Source organism: Engystomops pustulosus, chromosome 5 (genome assembly GCF_040894005.1).
Source record: "Engystomops pustulosus chromosome 5, aEngPut4.maternal, whole genome shotgun sequence".
Lineage (NCBI taxonomy): Eukaryota > Metazoa > Chordata > Amphibia > Anura > Leptodactylidae > Engystomops > Engystomops pustulosus.
This window is the reverse complement of record NC_092415.1, coordinates 208,880,536-208,904,753: the sequence shown is the minus strand read 5'-3', so window position 1 is coordinate 208,904,753 and position 24,218 is coordinate 208,880,536. Positions and strand designations below refer to the sequence as shown.

The following is a 24,218-nucleotide window of genomic DNA, read 5'->3' as shown; positions in this document are numbered from 1 at the left end:
ACAGTATATACAGGGCACAGGACAGTATATACAGGGCACAGGACAGTATATACAGGGCACAGGACAGTATATACAGGGCACAGGACAGTATATACAGGGCGCAGGCCAGTATATACAGGGCGCAGGCAGTATATACAGGGCGCAGGCAGTATATACAGGGCAGTATATACACGGCGGCAGTGCCAGGGATCTGCTATATATAGGGCATTATTTACAGGGTAGTGGTGCCGGGGGTCTGCTATATACTGGGCAGTATATACAGTGCACGGGCAGTATATACAGGGCAGGGGAGGCTCTCATGGCTAGCAGTTCAGGTTATGAACACCCCAAAACACCCTGTAGTGAAAAGATGAGCGTCCCCTTCCTCTGTTTAATATGAGGTTTTCAGTAGAAGAGCAGTCACTATGATGCAGCCCAGGATATACAGCAGGGCTATGCTCCATCTATAGTGATATCAGCGTGACTGAGGACCGTCATTTGTTTTTCTTTACCTTTTTTTCGTTCTTTTATTGTTATATTGATATTTCCTGTAGTAACTATGCAAAACAAACGGACACAAATTTCTTGAATGCAATTTATTGAACATGTATGTATCATTACTCCTGGGAAAGAATCCTGCCACTACTGTACTGTACACGGGATTACAGATCCTGGGAGCAGCTCCGCTCTGCACCCATAATATGGAAATTAGGCAAAGATTTGGTTGAGTTTACAGCAATTTCATCCGTTTTTATGCCCAAATATGAATCTTTAAGTGTAAAAATAAAACAGATGCAACCTATATGTAACCAACAACAAAAACAATAGAATTTATTACTATGAGAACCGCTTACAATTCCCAAGGGAAAGGGTTAAATACAGAAGAAAACCAAAGAATAAAAAACCAAGCAGGAGTCTGCCCCACAAGGCTTACAATCTATAACGGAGGGGGATGAGTAACGGGAAGAGGTCAGAGACGGTTTCCAGACTCCAATCCTGAAAAAGACCAAAAATTGTATTAAAAAGAAGGAAAGATGAAGCTCAACAATTCATAGAGACATCAGAAAGACTAGAGAAACCTCCCAAGTAATGAGTGCGAGGTGTTAAAGGGGATGTCTGGGGTTTCCTATAACCTTTCCCTATAGAAGGAGCAGGGGGAGGCCTCAAACTGTCCCAGGTCTGATCTAGCAGATCTACAGGAATGGCCGGGACTACCACAAGCCGCGCCATGCTGGAAGATCTGCACCAGTCACATGACCGGCACCGGAGCATTATAGGACCTGCACCAGTCACATGACCGGCACCGGAGCATTATAGGACCTGCACCAGTCACATGACCGGCACCGGAGCATTATAAGCCCTGCACCAGCAACATCCCGTCATCTTACCTCCAGCTCCAGGGCGGGACCTCTAGCTCCTCCTCCGGCGCCATCCACGCTTCTATCCATGCTGTGACCTGATTGTTTCTCATGTCACGGAGGATCCGGCTGAGAAGAAACATTCAGTAAATGTCAGGGTCCTACAGATGGCATTACCCCCCCCCCCCCTGGTGCCCATATAACATGCAGCGGGTGTCTGGGATTTTACCTAACCACCCCCTGCAGAAGGAGCAGGGAGAGGCCTCAAACCTCCCAGGTCTGATCTAGCAGATCTACAGGAATGGCCGAGACTACCACAAGCCGCGCCATGCTGGAAGATCTGCGCCAGTCACATGACCGGCACCGGAGCATTATAGGACCTGCACCAGTCACATGGCCAGCACCGGAGCATTATAATACCTGCACCAGTCACATGACCAGCACCAGAGCATTATAATACCTGCACCAGTCACATGACCAGCACCAGAGCATTATAATACCTGCACCAGTCACATGACCAGCACCCCAAGCATTATAATACCTGCACCAGTCACATGACCAGCACCCCAAGCATTATAATACCTGCGCCAGTCACATGACCAGCACCGGAGGAGCATCCAGAGGATCATACAAACCTTGTGTGCAGCTCCATCACCAGGAGAGAAGGTCCAATCCCTACAAGACAAAAGAAGTGTGAAACTGATTCTGTAGGAATATCCTAAGTAACAATTATTAATGGGGATGTCTGGGGTTTCCTATGACCTCTCCCCATAGAAGGAGCAGGGAGAGGCCTCAAACTGTCCCAGGTCTGATCTAGCAGATCTACAGGAATGGCCGGGACTACCCAAGCCGCGCCATGCTGGAAGATCTGCGCCAGTCACATGACCGGCACCGGAGCATTATAGGACCTGCACCAGTCACATGGCCAGCACCGGAGCATTATAGGACCTGCACCAGTCACATGACAAGCGCCGGAGCATTATAGGACCTGCACCAGTCACATGACAAGCGCCGGAGCATTATAGGACCTGCACCAGTCACATGACAAGCGCCGGAGCATTATAGGACCTGCACCCACCACATCCCGTCATCTTACCTCCAGCGCGGGACCTCTAGCTCCTCCTCCGGGCCATCCACGCTTCTATCCATGCTGTGACCTGATTGTTTCTCATGTCAGGGAGGATCCAGCTGAGAAGAAACATTCAGTAAATGTCAGGGTCCTACAGATGGCATTACCCCCCCCCCCCCCCCGGTGCCCATATAACATGCAGTGGGTGTCTGGGATTTTACCTAACCACCCCCTGCAGAAGGAGCAGGGAGAGGCCTCAAACCTCCCAGGTCTGATCTAGCAGATCTACAGGAATGGCCGGGACTACCACAAGCCGCGCCATGCTGGAAGATCTGCACCAGTCACATGACCAGCGCCGGAGCATTATAGGACCTGCACCAGTCACATGACCGGCACCGGAGCATTATAGGACCAGCACCGGAGCATTATAGGACCTGCACCAGTCACATGACCGGCACCAGAGGAGCATCCAGAGGATCATACAAACCTTGTGTGCAGCTCCATCACCAGGAGAGAAGGTCCAATCCCTACAAGACAAAAAAAAATTGTGAAAATCTCATTCTGTAGGAATATCCCAAGTAATGATTAGGACAGAGGTCGCACTAACATTTTTCCAGAAGGGTAATAATACTCCTATTACTATTATTTAAGGAGTATTTTTTAGCTGAGGAGGAGTATGAATACAAAATACATAGCTCTACACACAGCGCGCGCACACTACACACAGCACGCACATAGAGTGCAGTGACCACAGAGTGTGCGGATAAGCCCCGGCCACAGCTCACACTCACCTGGCACTGCTCTCAGGTCCCACCAGGATCACAACACTGGCGGCTGCTGCACAGGCCTGCAGGACAGGCAGGGAGAGCGGGAGCATGATGAGCAGCCTGCATGTCTCGCCTCCAGTCTCTACAGCGCCGACACGGATCACAGCGTCACATGTCCTGCTGAGCAGTCTGGCGAGTGCTGATATTTCCCCCTTTGCAGTGCACGCTGGAACGCTCAGCCTGCCCGCTACAGGGCAATTATTTTGCGGTCTAATAGCACCTAATCACGCATGGTGAGGTGTTAATGCGACCTCTGTATACAGGTACTTTTCTGAAGATCAGACACTGGGAGATGGTATCCCTAGGCTTTAGGGTCATGTATATCACAAAATAATCACATCTATGTCAGGAGCAAAATGTGCACAAAATGTGAACCAAGCCTTATACCTTCAGGCTGTGGTCACACCGCTGTCAGGATTTCTGTTCCTCTCCTGTCACATTAGAGCGAATGGAGACTTGTGGCAGGCAGGACACATACAGATCCTGACATGATGATGAACACGTGCAGTGTCAGCAGTATCTATAGGTATTGGCCATTTCATACAGGACACGTGTACAGTGTAAGAAGCTATGCATACCCCAGCACCTGCCATATGTTTCCCCTGCACACTGTCACCATATACTAAGCCACCACCTGTTCCCTGTCAGGCCTTCGCCCCTCCATTCACCGCTGCCCACTCTGCCTCCCTAGTGCCTCCCCCGTGCACGTCCACATGGTCCTCGCCTCCAGCATTGACAGCCCAAATCATCCTGTCACCCAGCCCGACTTCATCTACCGCAAGAAGAGCAACTACAGCAAGCAGCAGCGACGCCAATGAGACCCGGACATGACTCTGGGCACTGGGGCATATCTCGCCCAGGCCGAAGCTCTCGTTCCGGGTCTCTCCGGCGCGCCGCTGACACGGATCACAGCGTCACATGTCCTGCTGAGCGCTCTGGCGAGTGCTCTACTGATATTTACCTCCTTTACAGCGCGCACTGGACCGCTCAGCCTGAGGGCTACACAAAATAATTGCCAAGCGTACTTTTGCGCATGGCAATTATTTTGGGGGGTAATGGCGCCTCATGCGTGGTGAGGCTTTAATGCGACCTGTGGATTAGTAGTTATTAATGGGGATGTCTGGGGTTTCCTATGACCTCTCCCTATATAAGGAGCAGGGAGAGGCCTCAAACTGTCCCAGGTCTGATCTAGCAGATCTACAGGAATGGCCGGGACTACCACAAGCCGCGCCATGCTGGAAGATCTGCGCCAGTCACATGACCAGCATCGGAGCATTATAGGACCTGCACCAGTCACATGACAAGCGCCGGAGCATTATAGGACCTGCACCAGTCACATGGCCAGCGCCGGAGCATTATAGGACCTGCACCAGCAACATCCCGTCATCTTACCTCCAGCTCCAGTGCGGGACCTCTAGCTCCTCCTCCGGCGCCATCCACGCTTCTATCCATGCTGAGACCTGATTGTTTCTCATGTCACGGAGGATCCGGCCGAGAAGAAACATTCAGTAAATGTCAGGGTCCTACAGATGGCATTACCCCCCCCCCCCCGGTGCCCATATAACATGCAGCGGGTGTCTGGGATTTTACCTAACCACCCCCTGCAGAAGGAGCAGGGAGAGGCCTCAAACCTCCCAGGTCTGATCTAGCAGATCTACAGGAATGGCCGAGACTACCACAAGCCGCGCCATGCTGGAAGATCTGCACCAGTCACATGACCAGCGCCGGAGCATTATAGGAACTGCACCAGTCACATGACCGGCACCGGAGCATTATAGGACCAGCACCAGTCACATGGCCAGCACCGGAGCATTATAAGAGCAGCAACATCACATGACCGACACCGGAGCATTACAAGACCTGCGCCAGTCACATGACCAACACCAGAGCATTATAAGAGCAGCAACAGTCACATGACCGACACCGGAGCATTATAGGACCTGCACCAGTCACATGGCCAGCACCGGAGCATTATAAGATCTGCACCAGTCACATGACCGACACCGGAGCATTATAAGAGCAGCAACAGTCACATGACCGACACAGGAGCATTATAAGACCTGCGCCAGTCACATGACCAACACCAGAGCATTATAAGAGCAGCAACAGTCACATGACCGACACCGGAGCATTATAAGAGCAGCAACAGTCACATGACCGACACCGGAGCATTATAAGACCAGCGCCAGTCACATGACCGACACCGGAGCATTATAAGACCAGCGCCAGTCACATGACCGACACCGGAGCATTATAAGAGCAGCAACAGTCACATGACCGACACCGGAGCATTATAAGAGCAGCAACAGTCACATGACCGACACCGGAGCATTATAGGGCCTGCACCAGTCACATGACCAGCACCGGAGCATTATAAGACCAGCGCCAGTCACATGACCGACACCGGAGCATTATAAGATCCGCGCCAGTCACATGACCAACACCGGAGCATTATAAGATCCGCGCCAGTCACATGACCAACACCGGAGCATTATAAGACCAGCGCCAGTCACATGACCGACACAGGAGCATTATAAGACCAGCGCCGGTCACATGACAAGCCCCAGAGCATTATAAGACCTATGTCTGACACGTGACCAGCACCGGAGCATTATAAGACCTGCGCCAGTCACATGACCAGCACCAGAGCATTATAAGACATGTCTCCATAATACCGAAGGAGTGTATTAAGCCTATAATATCCAGGCACTCACCAGCCCAGGACACGAGCGGCTCCTCACCCGAGCACATGCAGCAGAGACTGAGCCCCTCCCCGCCGTCCGTGCCTGCACCTCCTCCGGGTCATACCATTACTATCCCCAGCACCCGGCCCTGCGCCCTTTACCGCCCACACCTGGGCAGCGCACACACAGGATGCATTATGTGATACGTCAACCGGCGACTTATATCAGTAAGAGCTCGAAGCTCAGGGGGAAGAGCCTCGAAAAGGCGAAACTATTCCCCCTACAGCCGGGCAGAATGGTACGGTCCGGATGTGAGGGCGCTGCCGAGGAACTGAGAGTGCGCAGATCCGAGAGCGTGTGCGTGTGCGTGTGTCGGGGTCACGTGTGCAGAGGCGGGACAGAGCACCGGGGTCACGTGTGCAGGGAATGTAGCAGTGCTGAGAGGGTGCTGGCATCACGTGTGCAGGAGATGTAGCAGTGCTGAGAGTGTTGGTATCATATGGTCAGGGAGGAGGCAGAGTCGCATTAGGCGCTGTTCACACTGCATTAAGGTGCTGAGGAGTTTATATTGCAGTGGAATGATATAACTACAGTGTGTGAATGCAGCACATAATCCTGTGTATATTACACATCTTCCAATCTCCCATAGGTGTGCAGGAGGGGGAGCAGCAGCCGTGTGCAGGAGGGGGAGCAGCAGCCGTGTGCAGGAGGGGAGGCAGCCGTGTGCAGGAGGGGGAGCAGCAGCCGTGTCCAGGAGTGCAGGAGGGGGAGCAGCGGCCGTGTCCAGGAGTGCAGGAGGGGGAGCAGCAGCCGTGTCCAGAAGTGCAGGAGGGGGAGCAGCGGCCGTGTCCAGAAGTGCAGGAGGGGGAGCAGCGGCCGTGTCCAGGAGTGCAGGAGGGGGAGCAGCGGCCGTGTCCAGAAGTGCAGGAGGGGGAGCAGCGGCCGTGTCCAGGAGTGCAGGAGGGGGAGCAGCGGCCGTGTCCAGGAGTGCAGGAGGGGGAGCAGCGGCCGTGTCCAGAAGTGCAGGAGGGGGAGCAGCGGCCGTGTCCAGGAGTGCAGGAGGGGGAGCAGCGGCCGTGTCCAGAAGTGCAGGAGGGGGAGCAGCGGCCGTGTCCAGGAGTGCAGGAGGGGGAGCAGCGGCCGTGTCCAGGAGTGCAGGAGGGGGAGCAGCGGCCGTGTCCGGGAGTGCAGGAGGGGGAGCAGCAGCCGTGTCCAGGAGTGCAGGAGGGGGAGCAGCGGCCGTGTCCAGAAGTGCAGGAGGGGGAGCAGCGGCCGTGTCCAGGAGTGCAGGAGGGGGAGCAGCGGCCGTGTCCAGGAGTGCAGGAGGGGGAGCAGCGGCCGTGTCCAGGAGTGCAGGAGGGGGAGCAGCAGCCGTGTCCAGGAGTGCAGGAGGGGTAGCAGCAGCCGTGTCCGGGAGTGCAGGAGGGGTAGCAGCGGCCGTGTCCGGGAGTGCAGGAGGGGGAGCAGCGGCCGTGTCCGGGAGTGCAGGAGCGGGAGCAGCGGCCGTGTCCGGGAGTGCAGGAGGGGGAGCAGCGGCCGTGTCCGGGAGTGCAGGAGGGGGAGCAGCGGCCGTGTCCGGGAGTGCAGGAGGGGGAGCAGCGGCCGTGTCCAGGAGTGCCGGAGGGGGAGCAGCAGCCGTGTCCAGAAGTGCAGGAGGGGGAGCAGCAGCCGTGTCCGGGAGTGCAGGAGGGGGAGCAGCAGCCGTGTCCAGAAGTGCAGGAGGGGGAGCAGCAGCCGTGTCCGGGAGTGCAGGAGGGGGAGCAATAGCCGTGTCCAGGAGTGCAGGAGGGGTAGCAGCAGCCGTGTCCAGAAGTGCAGGAGGGGGAGCAGCGGCCGTGTCCGGGAGTGCAGGAGGGGGAGCAGCGGCCGTGTCCAGAAGTGCAGGAGGGGGAGCAGCGGCCGTGTCCAGGAGTGCAGGAGGGGGAGCAGCGGCCGTGTCCAGAAGTGCAGGAGGGGGAGCAGCGGCCGTGTCCGGGAGTGCAGGAGGGGGAGCAGCGGCCGTGTCCGGGGGTGCAGGAGGGGGAGCAGCGGCCGTGTCCGGGAGTGCAGGAGGGGGAGCAGCGGCCGTGTCCGGGAGTGCAGGAGGGGGAGCAGCGGCCGTGTCCGGGAGTGCAGGAGGGGGAGCAGCAAAACAGCAGTCATGTGCAGGAGGGGGAGCAGCTGCCTAATATGCCCTTCACACTCACTGCCGGATATACCTGTCACCGAGCTATGAAGGGCGTATGAGGAAGGCTCTAGGGTTGAGCTCTAGTCATAAAGATTTGGGGTTGGCTGCGTATCGCTAACAGTGGCTCGTTGTAATCCTATGTAAAAATGCCATATAGTGCAATATAGTACTAAAGTGTATGGTAGCAACGATCAGACCATCTAGGGTTAAAGTACCCCCTTTCCCTCGAACTGATATAACATTAAATAAACAGTAAAATCACAAACACATTGCGTATCTCTGCGTCTCATAATGACCGATCTATCAGAATATAAAGATGGTTATTGGCTGCAGAGAACCCATGAACGGAAAATAGCGCAAAAATGTCCGAAACGCGACTTTTATACCATTTTACATAACATAAAAAAATGTAAAGCCGCACTGTCTCCAAAATGGAAGCAAGAAAAATGTCATCTCGCAAAAAACGACCCCGATCCGAAGTGTGAGAAGGTATCAGCGCCAGGAATTATGTTCTTTTTTCCGTACACGTTGTTTTCATTTGTGAAACATTATAAAACCTTTATACATCTGTTATCACCGCGATCGCACGGAATTTGGGGCGCACAGAGGTTATACAGGAGGTGACATGTGATGGATTTCTGAGGGGGGGGGGGGGGGTGTCCTCAGGGGTTATACAGGAGGTGTCATGTTATGTACGGGGGGGGGCTATGTCCTCCGGGTTATACAGGAGGTGTCATGTTATGTACGGGGGGGGCTATGTCCTCCGGGTTATACAGGAGGTGTCATGTGACCACAGGGAGCGAGTAAGTAAAAACCCAAAACAAAATACATATTTATTGTAAAATGAATAAATAACATGACATAGTAATCGCCTGACTCCTCCCACTGCTCCATAGTCAGTGATATCTGCGGCCTCCCTCAGGGCAGACTGCGTGTAGTAGTGGACGCCATCTGTCCGGTCAGCGCCAGACACGTGGTGCAGGACCCTCAGATCATCCACTGGTCCTGGTCGGCGCCCTCCATGTGGTGCAGGACCCTCAGATCATCCACTGGTCCTGGTCCTGCTCGGCGCCCTCCATGTGGTGCAGGACCCTCAGATCATCCACTGGTCCTGGTCCTGCTCGGCGCCCTCCATGTGGTGCAGGACCCTCAGATCATCCACTGGTCCTGGTCCTGCTCGGCGCCCTCCATGTGGTGCAGGACCCTCAGATCATCCACTGGTCCTGGTCCTGCTCGGCGCCCTCCATGTCAGCCTGAGGATGAAGGGGAGAAGTCAGTGACTGGTTCTCCGGATGCAGCGACATCACAGGAGCGGCCGCAATCACCTCAATCTCGCCGTCATCAGGAGACTCGTTGTAGTCATTCATCTCGTCCATGTCCTGCATGTCCTCATCATCCTCAGAGTCCTCCTCACTGTCCTCATCATCCTCATCGTCCTCCTCCTCCTCTTCATCATACGTCTGGTGACCACGAGAAAGAGCAGCTACTATCACATAGTCCATACCAGACCCCCCCACCCCCCCGCCAATAACCCCCGAATATGGGGGTGCGGAGCAGTGCTGGGACCACCACACCCTGTATCCTCCTATCACTACTATCTGTCCCCCCCTCCTCCTATCACTACTGTGCATCACTATTATCTGTCCCCTCCTCCTCCTATCACTACTGTGCATCACTATTATCTGCCCCCTCCTCCTATTACTACTGTGCATCACTATTATCTGTCCCCTCCTCCTCCTATCACTACTGTGCATCACTATTATCTGTCCCCCTCCTCCTATCACTACTGTGCATCACTATTATCTGCCCCCTCCTCCTCCAATCACTACTGTGCATCACTATTATCTGCCCCCTCCTCCTATCACTACTGTGCATCACTATTATCTGCCCCCTCCTCCTATTACTACTGTGCATCACTATTATCTGTCCCCTCCTCCTCCTATCACTACTGTGCATCACTATTATCTGTCCCCTCCTCCTATTACTACTGTGCATCACTATTATCTGTCCCCTCCTCCTCCTATCACTACTGTGCATCACTATTATCTGTCCCCCTCCTCCTATCACTACTGTGCATCACTATTATCTGCCCCCTCCTCCTCCAATCACTACTGTGCATCACTATTATCTGCCCCCTCCTCCTATCACTACTGTGCATCACTATTATCTGCCCCCTCCTCCTATTACTACTGTGCATCACTATTATCTGTCCCCTCCTCCTCCTATCACTACTGTGCATCACTATTATCTGTCCCCTCCTCCTCCTATCACTACTGTGCATCACTATTATCTGTCCCCCCTCCTCCTATCACTACTGTGCATCACTATTATCTGCCCCCTCCTCCTATCACTACTGTGCATCACTATTATCTGCCCCCTCCTCCTATTACTACTGTGCATCACTATTATCTGTCCCCTCCTCCTCCTATCACTACTGTGCATCACTATTATCTGTCCCCTCCTCCTCCTATCACTACTGTGCATCACTATTATCTGTCCCCCCTCCTCCTATCACTACTGTGCATCACTATTATCTGCCCCCTCCTCCTATTACTACTGTGCATCACTATTATCTGTCCCCTCCTCCTATTACTACTGTGCATCACTATTATCTGCCCCCTCCTCCTCCTATCACTACTGTGCATCACTACTATCTGTCCCACCCTCCTCCTATTACTACTGTGCATCACTATTATCTGTCCCCTCCTCCTCCTATCACTACTGTGCTTCACTATTATCTGTCCCCCTCCTCCTATCACTACTGTGCATCACTATTATCTGTCCCCCCTCCTCCTATCACTACTGTGCATCACTATTATCTGTCCCCTCCTCCTCCTATCACTACTGTGCATCACTATTATCTGTCCCCTCCTCCTCCTATCACTACTGTGCATCACTATTATCTGTCCCCTCCTCCTCCTATCACTACTGTGCATCACTATTATCTGTCCCCTCCTCCTCCTATCACTACTGTGCATCACTATTATCTGTCCCTCCTCCTCCTATCACTACTGTGCATCACTATTATCTGTCCCCTCCTCCTCCTATCACTACTGTGCATCACTATTATCTGTCCCCTCCTCCTCCTCCTATCACTACTGTGCATCACTATTATCTGTCCCCTCCTCCTCCTATCACTACTGTGCATCACTATTATCTGTCCCCTCCTCCTCCTCCTATCACTACTGTGCATCACTATTATCTGCCCCTCCTCCTATCACTACTGTGCATCACTATTATCTGTCCCCTCCTCCTCCTATCACTACTGTGCATCACTATTATCTGTCCCCTCCTCCTATCACTACTGTGCATCACTATTATCTGTCCCCTCCTCCTCCTATCACTACTGTGCATCACTATTATCTGTCCCCTCCTCCTCCTATCACTACTGTGCATCACTATTATCTGTCCCCTCCTCCTCCTATCACTACTGTGCATCACTATTATCTGTCCCCTCCTCCTCCTATCACTACTGTGCATCACTATTATCTGTTCCCTCCTCCTCCTATCACTACTGTGCATCACTATTATCTGTCCCTCCTCCTAACACTACTGTGCATCACTATTATCTGTCCCCTCCTCCTCCTATCACTACTGTGCATCACTATTATCTGTCCCCTCCTCCTATCACTACTGCGCATCACTATTATCTGTCCCCCCTCCTCCTATCACTACTGTGCATCACTATTATCTGTCCCCTCCTCCTCCTATCACTACTGTGCATCACTATTATCTGCCCCCTCCTCCTCCTATCACTACTGTGCATCACTATTATCTGTCCCCTCCTCCTCCTATCACTACTGTGCATCACTATTATCTGTCCCCTCCTCATATCTCTACTATGCATCACTATTATCTATCCCTCCTCCTCCTATCACTACTGTGCATCACTATTATCTGTCCCCTCCTCCTCCTATCACTACTGTGCATCACTATTATCTGTCCCCTCCTCCTCCTATCACTACTGTGCATCACTATTATCTGCCCCCTCCTCCTATCACTACTGTGCATCACTATTATCTGTCCCCTCCTCCTCCTATCACTACTGTGCATCACTATTATCTGCCCCTCCTCCTATCACTACTGTGCATCACTATTATCTGTCCCCTCCTCCTCCTATCACTACTGTGCATCACTATTATCTGTCCCCTCCTCCTCCTATCACTACTGTGCATCACTATTATCTGTCCCCTCCTCCTCCTATCACTACTGTGCATCACTATTATCTGTCCCCTCCTCCTCCTATCACTACTGTGCATCACTATTATCTGCCCCCTCCTCCTATCACTACTGTGCATCACTATTATCTGTCCCCTCCTCCTCCTATCACTACTGTGCATCACTATTATCTGCCCCTCCTCCTATCACTACTGTGCATCACTATTATCTGTCCCCTCCTCCTCCTATCACTACTGTGCATCACTATTATCTGTCCCCTCCTCCTCCTATCACTACTGTGCATCACTATTATCTGTCCCCTCCTATCCATCTATTATCTGAATAATGAAATGACGATCAGGGCTACAAGGCTAATATGGCAGCTCTGGTACCTCGGAGGACGGCTTCCCTATTGGCACCAGGTTGTTGTCCTTCTCTGCGATGCTCTGGAGCTAAGGGGAGAGCGAAGGTTAGTAACAGGTAACATGGGGAGGGGGTCTGCAGGTGGTAACATGGGGGGGGGGGAGGAGTCGGTCTGCAGGTGGTAACATGGGGGGGGGGGGTCGGTCTGCAGGTGGTAACATGGGGGACGAGGGTTTGCAGGAGGTAACAAGGGGGGGGGGGCGTCTGCTGGTGGTAACACGGGGGGGGGGGGGGCGGCTGGTGGTAACACGGGGGGGGGGGGGCGGCTGGTGGTAACACGGGGGGGGGGGGGGGGTCTGCTGGTGGTAACATGGCGGGGGGGTCTGCTGGTGGTAACATGGCGGGGGGGTCTGCTGGTGGTAACATGGCGGGGGGGGGTCTGCTGGGGGTAACATGGGGGTGGGGTCTGCAGGTGATGTCATGTGGTCTGACCCAGGCCTGGTGCTGTTGTTCCTGCTGCTGTAGCTCATTCTCATCCACACACGGCCGATCCAGATTAAACCACAGCGACTCCGTAACTTGTGGGAAGAGCGAAGGGAAGAGCGTGGACATGATCTGCGGAGAGAGAGAGAGGCACCCCGTCATCTACAGGGGGTCCCCAATACTATACACACATATATACCAGTATATATATAGGAATAAACCCCACATGTCACAGTCATAACCCCCTCCCCCCTGTGTCACAGTCATTAGTGTCCCCTCATCTCCCCCTGTGTCACAGTCATTAGTGTCCCCTCATCTCCCCCCTGTGTCACAGTCATTAGTGTCCCCTCATCTCCTCCTGTGTCACAGTCATTAGTGTCCCCTCATCTCCCCCCTGTGTCACAGTCATTAGTGTCCCCTCATCTCCCCCTGTGTCACAGTCATTAGTGTCCCCTCATCTCCCCCCTGTGTCACAGTCATTAGTGTCCCCTCATCTCCCCCCTGTGTCACAGTCATTAGTGTCCCCTCATCTCCTCCTGTGTCACAGTCATTAGTGTCCCCTCATCTCCCCCTGTGTCACAATCATTAGTGTCCCCTCATCTCCCCCTGTGTCACAGTCATTAGTGTCCCCTCATCTCCTCCTGTGTCACAGTCATTAGTGTCCCCTCATCTCCTCCTGTGTCACAGTCATTAGTGTCCCCTCATCTCCTCCCTGTGTCACAGTCATTAGTGTCCCCTCATCTCCCCCTGTGTCACAGTCATTAGTGTCCCCTCATCTCCCCCTGTGTCACAGTCATTAGTGTCCCCTCATCTCACCCTGTGTCACAGTCATTAGTGTCCCCTCATCTCCCCCCTGTGTCACAGTCATTAGTGTCCCCTCATCTCCTCCTGTGTCACAGTCATTAGTGTCCCCTCATCTCCCCCTGTGTCACAATCATTAGTGTCCCCTCATCTCCCCCTGTGTCACAGTCATTAGTGTCCCCTCATCTCCTCCTGTGTCACAGTCATTAGTGTCCCCTCATCTCCCCCTGTGTCACAGTCATTAGTGTCCCCTCATCTCCTCCTGTGTCACAGTCATTAGTGTCCCCTCATCTCCTCCTGTGTCACAGTCATTAGTGTCCCCTCATCTCCCCCTGTGTCACAGTCATTAGTGTCCCCTCATCTCCTCCTGTGTCACAGTCATTAGTGTCCCCTCATCTCCTCCTGTGTCACAGTCATTAGTGTCCCCTCATCTCCTCCTGTGTCACAGTCATTAGTGTCCCCTCATCTCCTCCTGTGTCAGTCATTAGTGTCCCCTCATCTCCCCCTGTGTCACAGTCATTAGAGTCCCCTCATCTCCCCCTGTGTCACAGTCATTAGAGTCCCCTCATCTCCCCCTGTGTCACAGTCATTAGAGTCCCCTCATCTCCTCCTGTGTCACAGTCATTAGTGTCCCCTCATCTCCCCCTGTGTCACAGTCATTAGTGTCCCCTCATCTCCTCCTGTGTCACAGTCATTAGTGTCCCCTCATCTCCTCCTGTGTCACAGTCATTAGTGTCCCCTCATCTCCTCCCTGTGTCACAGTCGTTAGTGTCCCCTCCTCTCCCCGTGTCACAGTCATTAGTGTCCCCTCATCTCCTCCTGTGTCACAGTCATTAGTGTCCCCTCATCTCCTCCTGTGTCACAGTCATTAGTGTCCCCTCATCTCCTCCTGTGTCACAGTCATTAGTGTCCCCTCATCTCCTCCTGTGTCACAGTCATTAGTGTCCCCTCATCTCCCCCTGTGTCACAGTCATTAGTGTCCCCTCATCTCCTCCTGTGTCACAGTCATTAGTGTCCCCTCATCTCCTCCTGTGTCACAGTCATTAGTGTCCCCTCATCTCCTCCCTGTGTCACAGTCGTTAGTGTCCCCTCCTCTCCCCCTGTGTCACAGTCATTAGTGTCCCCTCATCTCCCCCCTGTGTCACAGTCATTAGTGTCCCCTCATCTCCTCCCTGTGTCACAGTCGTTAGTGTCCCCTCCTCTCCCCCTGTGTCACAGTCGTTAGTGTCCCCTCCTCTCCCCCTGTGTCACAGTCATTAGTGTCCCCTCATCTCCTGTGTCACAGTCATTAGTGTCCTCTCATCTCCTCCTGTGTCACAGTCATTAGTGTCCCCTCATCTCACCCTGTGTCACAGTCATTAGTGTCCCCTCATCTCACCCTGTGTCACAGTCATTAGTGTCCCCTCATCTCCTCCTGTGTCACAGTCATTAGTGTCCCCTCATCTCCCCCCTGTGTCACAGTCATTAGTGTCCCCTCATCTCCCCCCTGTGTCACAGTCATTAGTGTCCCCTCATCTCCTCCTGTGTCACAGTCATTAGTGTCCTCTCATCTCTCCCTGTGTCACAGTCATTAGTGTCCTCTCATCTCCCCCTGTGTCACAGTCATTAGTGTCCTCTCATCTCCCCCTGTGTCACAGTCATTAGTGTCCCCTCATCTCCCCCTGTGTCACAGTCATTAGTGTCCCCTCATCTCCTCCTGTGTCACAGTCATTAGTGTCCCCTCATCTCCTCCTGTGTCACAGTCATTAGTGTCCCCTCATCTCCCTGTGTGTCACAGTCATTAGTGTCCCCTCATCTCCTCCTGTGTCACAGTCATTAGTGTCCCCTCATCTCCCCCCTGTGTCACAGTCATTAGTGTCCTCTCATCTCCTCCTGTGTCACAGTCATTAGTGTCCTCTCATCTCCCCCTGTGTCACAGTCATTAGTGTCCCCTCATCTCCCCGTGTGTCACAGTCATTAGTGTCCCCTCATCTCCCCCTGTGTCACAGTCATTAGTGTCCCCTCATCTCACCCTGTGTCACAGTCATTAGTGTCCCCTCATCTCCCCCTGTGTCACAATCATTAGTGTCCCCTCATCTCCCCCTGTGTCACAGTCATTAGTGTCCCCTCATCTCCCGGTCTGCTATATCGGAGGTGACTATGTAAATACATAAATAAATGCACCATCACATAACGCACATGTACCGCACTCCCTTGTACACACAAAACATTCAACTACTCACGCGACGGCGCCCTCTTTCTTCGGCTGGTGCCGTGCCTCCAGTAAGATGGCGGATAACGGTCAATGAAGCCCCGCCCCCTCCCGACACCGATCATAGAAACGAATGGGATAGAAGTGCCCTCTATCATGACGTCAGTCCTCCAGACACACCCCTGTCCCCTTACACACTTTTCGTGTCGCGCTGCATGATGGGAAGTCTACACCCAACATGGCAGGAGACTTGAAAAGATTGTGGGGCGCCCGGCGAGAGGAGGAGGCCTGAGAGGGGACGTGAGTGCACCCCACCGCACCCCGCTACTGTGCATCACTATTATCTGTCCCCTCCTCCTCCTATCACTACTGTGCATCACTATTATCTGTCCCCCCTCCTCCTATCACTACTGTGCATCACTATTATCTGTCCCCCCTCCTCCTATCACTACTGTGCATCACTATTATCTGTCCCCTCCTCCTCCTATCACTACTGTGCATCACTATTATCTGTCCCCTCCTCCTATCACTACTGTGCATCACTATTATCTGTCCCCTCCTCCTCCTATCACTACTGTGCATCACTATTATCTGTCCCCTCCTCCTCCTATCACTACTGTGCATCACTATTATCTGTCCCCTCCTCCTATCACTACTGTGCATCACTATTATCTGTCCCCTCCTCCTCCTATCACTACTGTGCAGCACTATTATCTGTCCCCTCCTCCTCCTATCACTACTGTGCATCACTATTATCTGCCCCCTCCTCCTATCACTACTGTGCATCACTATTATCTGTCCCCTCCCCCTCCTATCACTACTGTGCATCACTATTATCTGCCCCCTCCTCCTATCACTACTGTGCATCACTATTATCTGTCCCCTCCTCCTCCTATCACTACTGTGCATCACTATTATCTGTCCCCTCCCCCTCCTATCACTACTGTGCATCACTATTATCTGTCCCCCTCCTCCTATCACTACTGTGCATCACTATTATCTGTCCCCCCCTCCTCCTATTACTACTGTGCATCACTATTATCTGCCCCCTCCTCCTCCTATCACTACTGTGCATCACTATTATCTGTCCCCTCCTCCTCCTATCACTACTGTGCATCACTATTATCTGTCCCCTCCTCCTCCTATTACTACTGTGCATCACTATTATCTGTCTCCTACTCCTCCTATCACTACTGTGCATCACTATTATCTGTCCCCTCCTCCTATCACTACTGTGCATCACTATTATCTGTCCCCTCCTCCTCCTATCACTACTGTGCATCACTATTATCTGTCCCCTCCTCCTCCTATCACTACTGTGCATCACTATTATCTGTCCCCTCCTCCTCCTATCACTACTGTGCATCACTATTATCTGTCCCCTCCTCCTATCACTACTGTGCATCACTATTATCTGTCCCCTCCTCCTCCTATCACTACTGTGCATCACTATTATCTGTCCCCTCCTCCTATCACTACTGTGCATCACTATTATCTGCCCCCTCCTCCTCCTATCACTACTGTGCATCACTATTATCTGTCCCCTCCTCCTCCTATCACTACTGTGCATCACTATAATCTGTCCCCTCCTCCTCCTATCACTACTGTGCATCACTATAATCTGTCCCCTCCTCCTCCTATCACTACTGTGCATCACTATTATCTGTCCCCTCCTCCTCCCATCACTACTGTGCATCACTATTATCTGTCCCCTCCTCCTCCTATCACTACTGTGCATCACTATTATCTGTCCCCTCCTCCTATCACTACTGTGCATCACTATTATCTGTCCCCTCCTCCTATCACTACTGTGCATCACTATTATCTGTCCCCTCCTCCTCCTATCACTACTGTGAATCACTATTATCTGTCCCCTCCTCCTCCTATCACTACTGTGCATCACTATTATCTGCCCCCTCCTCCTCCTATCACTACTGTGCAGCTCTATTATCTGCCCCCTCCTCCTCCTATGACTACTGTGCATCACTATTATCTGTCCCCCCTCCTCCTATCACTACTGTGCATCACTATTATCTGCCCCCTCCTCCTCCTATGACTACTGTGCATCACTATTATCTGCCCCCTCCTCCTCCTATGACTACTGTGCATCACTATTATCTGCCCCCTCCTCCTCCTATCACTACTGTGCATCACTATTATCTGTCCCCTCCTCCTCCTCCTATCACTACTGTGCATCACTATTATCTGCCCCCTCCTCCTATCACTACTGTGCATCACTATTATCTGCCCCCTCCTCCTCCTATCACTACTGTGCATCACTATTATCTGTCCCCTCCTCCTCCTATCACTACTGTGCATCACTATTATCTGTCCCCTCCTCCTCCTATCACTACTGTGCATCACTATTATCTGTCCCCTCCTCCTCCTATCACTACTGTGCATCACTATTATCTGTCCCCCTCCTCCTATCACTACTGTGCATCACTATTATCTGTCCCCTCCTCCTCCTATCACTACAGTGCATCACTATTATCTGTCCCCTCCTCCTATCACTGCTGTGCATCACTATTATCTGTCCCCTCCTCCTCCTATCACTACTGTGCATCACTATTATCTGTCCCCTCCTCCTCCTATCACTACTGTGCATCACTATTATCTGTCCCCCTCCTATCACTACTGTGCATCACTATTATCTGTCCCCTCCTCCTCCTATCACTACTGTGCATCACTATTATCTGTCCCCCTCCTATCACTACTGTGCATCACTATTATCTGTCCCCTCCTCCTCCTATCACTACTGTGCATCACTATTATCTGTCTCCTCCTCCTCCTATCACTACTGTGCATCACTATTATCTGTCCCCCCTCCTCCTATCACTGCTGTGCATCACTATTATCTGTCCCCCCTCCTCCTATCACTGCTGTGCATCACTATTATCTGTCCCCTCCTCCTCCTATCACTATTGTGCATCACTATTATCTGCCCCTCCTCCTCCTATCACTACTGTGCATCACTATTATCTGTCCCCTCCTCCTCCTATCACTACTGTGCATCACTATTATCTGTCCCCTCCTCCTCCTATCACTACTGTGCATCACTATTATCTGTCCCCTCCTCCTCCTATCACTACTGTGCATCACTATTATCTGCCCCTCCTCCTATCACTACTGTGCATCACTATTATCTGTCCCCTCCTCCTCCTATCACTACTGTGCATCACTATTATCTGTCCCCTCCTCCTCCTATCACTACTGTGCATCACTATTATCTGTCCCCTCCTCCTCCTATCACTACTGTGCATCACTATTATCTGTCCCCTCCTCCTCCTATCACTACTGTGCATCACTATTATCTGTCCCCTCCTCCTCCTATCACTACTGTGCATCACTATTATCTGTCCCCTCCTCCTCCTATCACTACTGTGCATCACTATTATCTGTCCCCCCTCCTCCTATCACTACTGTGCATCACTATTATCTGTCCCCTCCTCCTCCTATCACTACTGTGCATCACTATTATCTGTCCCCCCTCCTCCTATCACTACTGTGCATCACTATTATCTGTCCCCTCCTCCTCCTATCACTACTGTGCATCACTATTATCTGTCCCCTCCTCCTCCTATCACTACTGTGCATCACTATTATCTGCCCCCTCCTCCTCCTATCACTACTGTGCATCACTATTATCTGTCCCCTCCTCCTCCTATCACTACTGTGCATCACTATTATCTGTCCCCTTCTCCTCCTATCACTACTGTGCATCACTATTATCTGTCCCCTCCTCCTCCTATCACTACTGTGCATCACTATTATCTGTCCCCTCCTCCTCCTATCACTACTGTGCATCACTATTATCTGTCCCCCTCCTATCACTACTGTGCATCACTATTATCTGTCCCCTCCTCCTCCTATCACTACTGTGCATCACTATTATCTGTCCCCCTCCTATCACTACTGTGCATCACTATTATCTGTCCCCTCCTCCTCCTATCACTACTGTGCATCACTATTATCTGCCCCCTCCTCCTCCTATCACTACTGTGCATCACTATTATCTGTCCCCCCTCCTCCTATCACTGCTGTGCATCACTATTATCTGTCCCCCCTCCTCCTATCACTACTGTGCATCACTATTATCTGTCCCCTCCTCCTCCTATCACTATTGTGCATCACTATTATCTGCCCCTCCTCCTCCTATCACTACTGTGCATCACTATTATCTGTCCCCTCCTCCTCCTATCACTACTGTGCATCACTATTATCTGTCCCCTCCTCCTCCTATCACTACTGTGCATCACTATTATCTGCCCCTCCTCCTATCACTACTGTGCATCACTATTATCTGTCCCCTCCTCCTCCTATCACTACTGTGCATCACTATTATCTGTCCCCTCCTCCTCCTATCACTACTGTGCATCACTATTATCTGTCCCCTCCTCCTCCTATCACTACTGTGCATCACTATTATCTGTCCCCTCCTCCTCCTATCACTACTGTGCATCACTATTATCTGTTCCCTCCTCCTCCTATCACTACTGTGCATCACTATTATCTGTCCCCCCTCCTCCTATCACTACTGTGCATCACTATTATCTGTCCCCTCCTCCTCCTATCACTACTGTGCATCACTATTATCTGTCCCCCCTCCTCCTATCACTACTGTGCATCACTATTATCTGTCCCCTCCTCCTCCTATCACTACTGTGCATCACTGCTATCTGTCCCCTCCGCCTATCACTACTGTGCATCACTATTATCTGTCCCCCCTCCTCCTATCACTACTGTGCATCACTATTATCTGTCTCCTCCTATCACTACTGTGCATCACTATTATCTGTCCCCCCTCCTCCTATCACTACTGTGCATCACTATTATCTGTCCCCTCCTCCTCCTATCACTACTGTGCATCACTATTATCTGTCCCCCCTCCTCCTATCACTACTGTGCATCACTATTATCTGTCCCCTCCTCCTCCTATCACTACTGTGCATCACTATTATCTGTCCCCCCTCCTCCTATCACTACTGTGCATCACTATTATCTGTCCCCTCCTCCTCCTATCACTACTGTGCATCACTGCTATCTGTCCCCTCCGCCTATCACTACTGTGCATCACTATTATCTGTCCCCCCTCCTCCTATCACTACTGTGCATCACTATTATCTGTCTCCTCCTATCACTACTGTGCATCACTATTATCTGTCCCCTCCTCCTCCTATCACTACTGTGCATCACTATTATCTGCCCCTCCTCCTATCACTACTGTGCATCACTATTATCTGTCCCCTCCTCCTCCTATCACTACTGTGCATCACTATTATCTGTCCCCTCCTCCTCCTATCACTACTGTGCATCACTATTATCTGTCCCCTCCTCCTCCTATCACTACTGTGCATCACTATTATCTGTCCCCTCCTCCTCCTATCACTACTGTGCATCACTATTATCTGTCCCCTCCTCCTCCTATCACTACTGTGCATCACTATTATCTGTCCCCTCCTCCTCCTATCACTACTGTGCATCACTATTATCTGTCCCCCCTCCTCCTATCACTACTGTGCATCACTATTATCTGTCCCCTCCTCCTCCTATCACTACTGTGCATCACTATTATCTGTCCCCCCTCCTCCTATGACTACTGTGCATCACTATTATCTGTCCCCTCCTCCTCCTATCACTACTGTGCATCACTGCTATCTGTCCCCTCCGCCTATCACTACTGTGCATCACTATTATCTGTCCCCTCCTCCTCCTATCACTACTGTGCATCACTGCTATCTGTCCCCTCCGCCTATCACTACTGTGCATCACTATTATCTGTCCCCTCCTCCTCCTATCACTACTGTGCATCACTATTATCTGTCTCCTCCTCCTCCTATCACTACTGTGCATCACTATTATCTGTCCCCTCCTCCTCCTATCACTACTGTGCATCACTATTATCTGTCTCCTCCTCCTCCTATCACTTCTATGCATCACTATTATCTGTCCCCTCATCCTAACCTTAATGTCGAATTTTTTTATTCCAGATGCAGATTACCCATGGTCACCAGGTTATAAATTACAGCACAAGTGATATTCCTCCCTCCATCACCTCTTCTCCTACCCCAAATCCTTCTCAACGGCCACTCCCACTAGAGGGCCCATTTTTGCTATAATTTCACCTGTAGCTGCTGGGCTGCAGGTATGTCATTGACCTCCCCATCACGGCCGACAGCAACACCACCCCCCTCCTCTCCCCATTCGTCATCTGCCGCCCAGGATCGCAGGAGGAGGAGACACCGCAGGTGAGAGATGGAAGATGACAGCAAGAAGGGCAAAAAGGTAAGTACAAGTGCCAGGCTGTGATGTGGTGATGTAACTCTGGATCAGTACAGGATAAGTAATGTCATGTATGTACACAGTGACTGCACCAGCAGCAGAATAGTGAGTGCAGCTCTGGTGTATAATACAGGATGTAACTCAGGATCAGTACAGGATAAGTAATGTCATGTATGTACACAGTGACTGCACCAGCAGCAGAATAGTGAGTGCAGCTCTGGGGTATAATACAGGATGTAACTCAGGATCAGTACAGGATAAGTAATGTCATGTATGTACACAGTGACTGCACCAGCAGCAGAATAGTGAGTGCAGCTCTGGGGTATAATACAGGATGTAACTCAGGATCAGTACAGGATAAGTAATGTCATGTATGTACACAGTGACTGCACCAGCAGCAGAATAGTGAGTGCAGCTCTGGGGTATAATACAGGATGTAACTCAGGATCAGTACAGGATAAGTAATGTCATGTATGTACACAGTGACTGCACCAGCAGCAGAATAGTGAGTGCAGCTCTGGGGTATAATACAGGATGTAACTCAGGATCAGTACAGGATAAGTAATGTCATGTATGTACACAGTGACTGCACCAGCAGCAGAATAGTGAGTGCAGCTCTGGAGTATAATACAGGATGTAACTCAGGATCAGTACAGGATAAGTAATGTCATGTATGTACACAGTGACTGCACCAGCAGCAGAATAGTGAGTGCAGCTCTGGAGTATAATACAGGATGTAACAGTGACTGCACCAGCAGCAGAATAGTGAGTGCAGCTCTGGGGTATAATACAGGATGTAACTCAGGATCAGTACAGGATAAGTAATGTCATGTATGTACACAGTGACTGCACCAGCAGCAGAATAGTGAGTGCAGCTCTGGAGTATAATACAGGATGTAACTCAGGATCAGTACAGGATAAGTAATGTCATGTATGTACACAGTGACTGCACCAGCAGCAGAATAGTGAGTGCAGCTCTGGGGTATAATACAGGATGTAACTCAGGATCAGTACAGGATAAATAATGTCATGTATGTACACAGTGACTGCACCAGCAGCAGAATAGTGAGTGCAGCTCTGGGGTATAATACAGGATGTAACTCAGGATCAGTACAGGATAAGTAATCTCATGTATGTACACAGTGACTGCACCAGCAGCAGAATAGTGAGTGCAGCTCTGGAGTATAATACAGGATGTAACTCAGGATCAGTACAGGATAAGTAATGTCATGTATGTACACAGTGACTGCACCAGCAGCAGAATAGTGAGTGCAGCTTTGGGGTATAATAGAGGATGTAACTCAGGATCAGTACAGGATAAGTAATGTCATGTATGTACACAGTGACTGCACCAGCAGCAGAATAGTGAGTGCAGCTCTGGAGTATAATACAGGATGTAACTCAGGATCAGTACAGGATAAGTAATGTCATGTATGTACACAGTGACTGCACCAGCAGCAGAATAGTGAGTGCAGCTCTGGGGTATAATACAGGATGTAACTCAGGATCAGTACAGGATAAGTAATGTCATGTATGTACACAGTGACTGCACCAGCAGCAGAATAGTGAGTGCAGCTCTGGGGTATAATACAGGATGTAACTTGGGATGGGTGATATAATAATGTTGTGTCTCTGTATACTCGGTGCTGGGAATGTTCCAGGATGTGTTTCCAGTCTTCTCCGGGTTGTAGCTATAAAAGCAAACAGATACAGCGTCTGTAAGTTGGGGCAGCGCTGGGTGAGCAGTGAGATGACGGCGTCTCCTCTGTTGTTTCTGTTACTGTGTGTGACATCTGCTGTGGGGGCGTCATGGAGGTCGCAGAATCTTATAATTATCTGGGACTTTCCGGGTTACA

At 51.4% G+C, this 24,218-nt stretch overlaps 2 protein-coding genes, 1 long non-coding RNA gene and 5 other non-coding genes across 11 annotated transcripts in view; 1 reads left to right on the top strand and 7 right to left on the bottom strand.

Annotated features, from left to right (window-relative positions):
* Positions 1-783: 783 nt before the first annotated feature.
* Positions 784-6,208, bottom strand: LOC140133860 (uncharacterized). 3 transcript variants are annotated; one of them, XR_011855952.1, is made up of 7 exons: positions 5,948-6,208; positions 4,626-4,693; positions 2,894-2,933; positions 2,434-2,525; positions 1,973-2,012; positions 1,368-1,466; positions 784-975 (listed from the first exon to the last, which is right to left on the bottom strand). It is a non-coding gene; the product is annotated as an uncharacterized lncRNA (long non-coding RNA). The 3 variants fall into 3 exon arrangements; XR_011855953.1 differs by lacking the exon at positions 4,626-4,693; XR_011855951.1 differs by lacking the exon at positions 5,948-6,208 and having other exon boundaries at positions 4,626-5,489.
* On the bottom strand, positions 1,090-1,225 carry LOC140134489 (small nucleolar RNA SNORA9). Its single transcript, XR_011856315.1, has one exon. It is a non-coding gene; the product is annotated as a small nucleolar RNA SNORA9 (small nucleolar RNA).
* LOC140134491 (small nucleolar RNA SNORA9) lies at positions 2,077-2,211 on the bottom strand. The gene has a single exon (XR_011856317.1). It is a non-coding gene; the product is annotated as a small nucleolar RNA SNORA9 (small nucleolar RNA).
* LOC140134492 (small nucleolar RNA SNORA9) lies at positions 2,610-2,744 on the bottom strand. The gene has a single exon (XR_011856318.1). It is a non-coding gene; the product is annotated as a small nucleolar RNA SNORA9 (small nucleolar RNA).
* On the bottom strand, positions 4,348-4,483 carry LOC140134488 (small nucleolar RNA SNORA9). The gene has a single exon (XR_011856314.1). It is a non-coding gene; the product is annotated as a small nucleolar RNA SNORA9 (small nucleolar RNA).
* LOC140134493 (small nucleolar RNA SNORA9) lies at positions 4,806-4,940 on the bottom strand. The gene has a single exon (XR_011856319.1). It is a non-coding gene; the product is annotated as a small nucleolar RNA SNORA9 (small nucleolar RNA).
* A 2,682-nt stretch (positions 6,209-8,890) lies between the features above and the next one.
* On the bottom strand, positions 8,891-16,262 carry ANAPC15 (anaphase promoting complex subunit 15). Its single transcript, XM_072154508.1, has 5 exons — positions 16,112-16,262; positions 13,098-13,220; positions 12,635-12,694; positions 9,410-9,544; positions 8,891-9,337 (listed from the first exon to the last, which is right to left on the bottom strand). The coding sequence occupies exons 2-5, from the start codon at positions 13,215-13,217 to the stop codon at positions 9,290-9,292; spliced, it is 363 nt and encodes a 120-aa protein (XP_072010609.1). The 5' UTR covers positions 13,218-13,220; positions 16,112-16,262; the 3' UTR covers positions 8,891-9,289.
* CCM2 (CCM2 scaffold protein) overlaps positions 16,169-24,218 on the top strand; it is a 47,008-nt gene continuing 38,958 nt past the window's right edge. The window contains exons 1-2 of one of the 2 annotated variants that reach the window (XM_072154505.1): positions 16,169-16,380; positions 22,071-22,365. In XM_072154505.1, coding sequence (XP_072010606.1) covers positions 22,336-22,365 — 30 coding nt within the window. In that variant the 5' untranslated portion in view covers positions 16,169-16,380; positions 22,071-22,335. The remainder of the gene's footprint in view (positions 16,381-22,070; positions 22,366-24,218) is intronic. The other variant, XM_072154506.1, reaches the window with a different exon arrangement.

Coding starts and splice junctions, on each gene's coding strand:
- ANAPC15 (XM_072154508.1), bottom strand. CDS start 13,217: ATGTCCACGCTCTTCCCTTCGCTCTTCCCACAAGTTACGGAGTCGCTG. Junction 9,545..12,634: donor TAGGGAAGCCGTCCTCCGAG/GTACCAGAGCTG, acceptor CGTGGTCACCAG/ACGTATGATGAAGAGGAGGA. Junction 9,338..9,409: donor CTGATGACGGCGAGATTGAG/GTGATTGCGGCC, acceptor CTTCATCCTCAG/GCTGACATGGAGGGCGCCGA.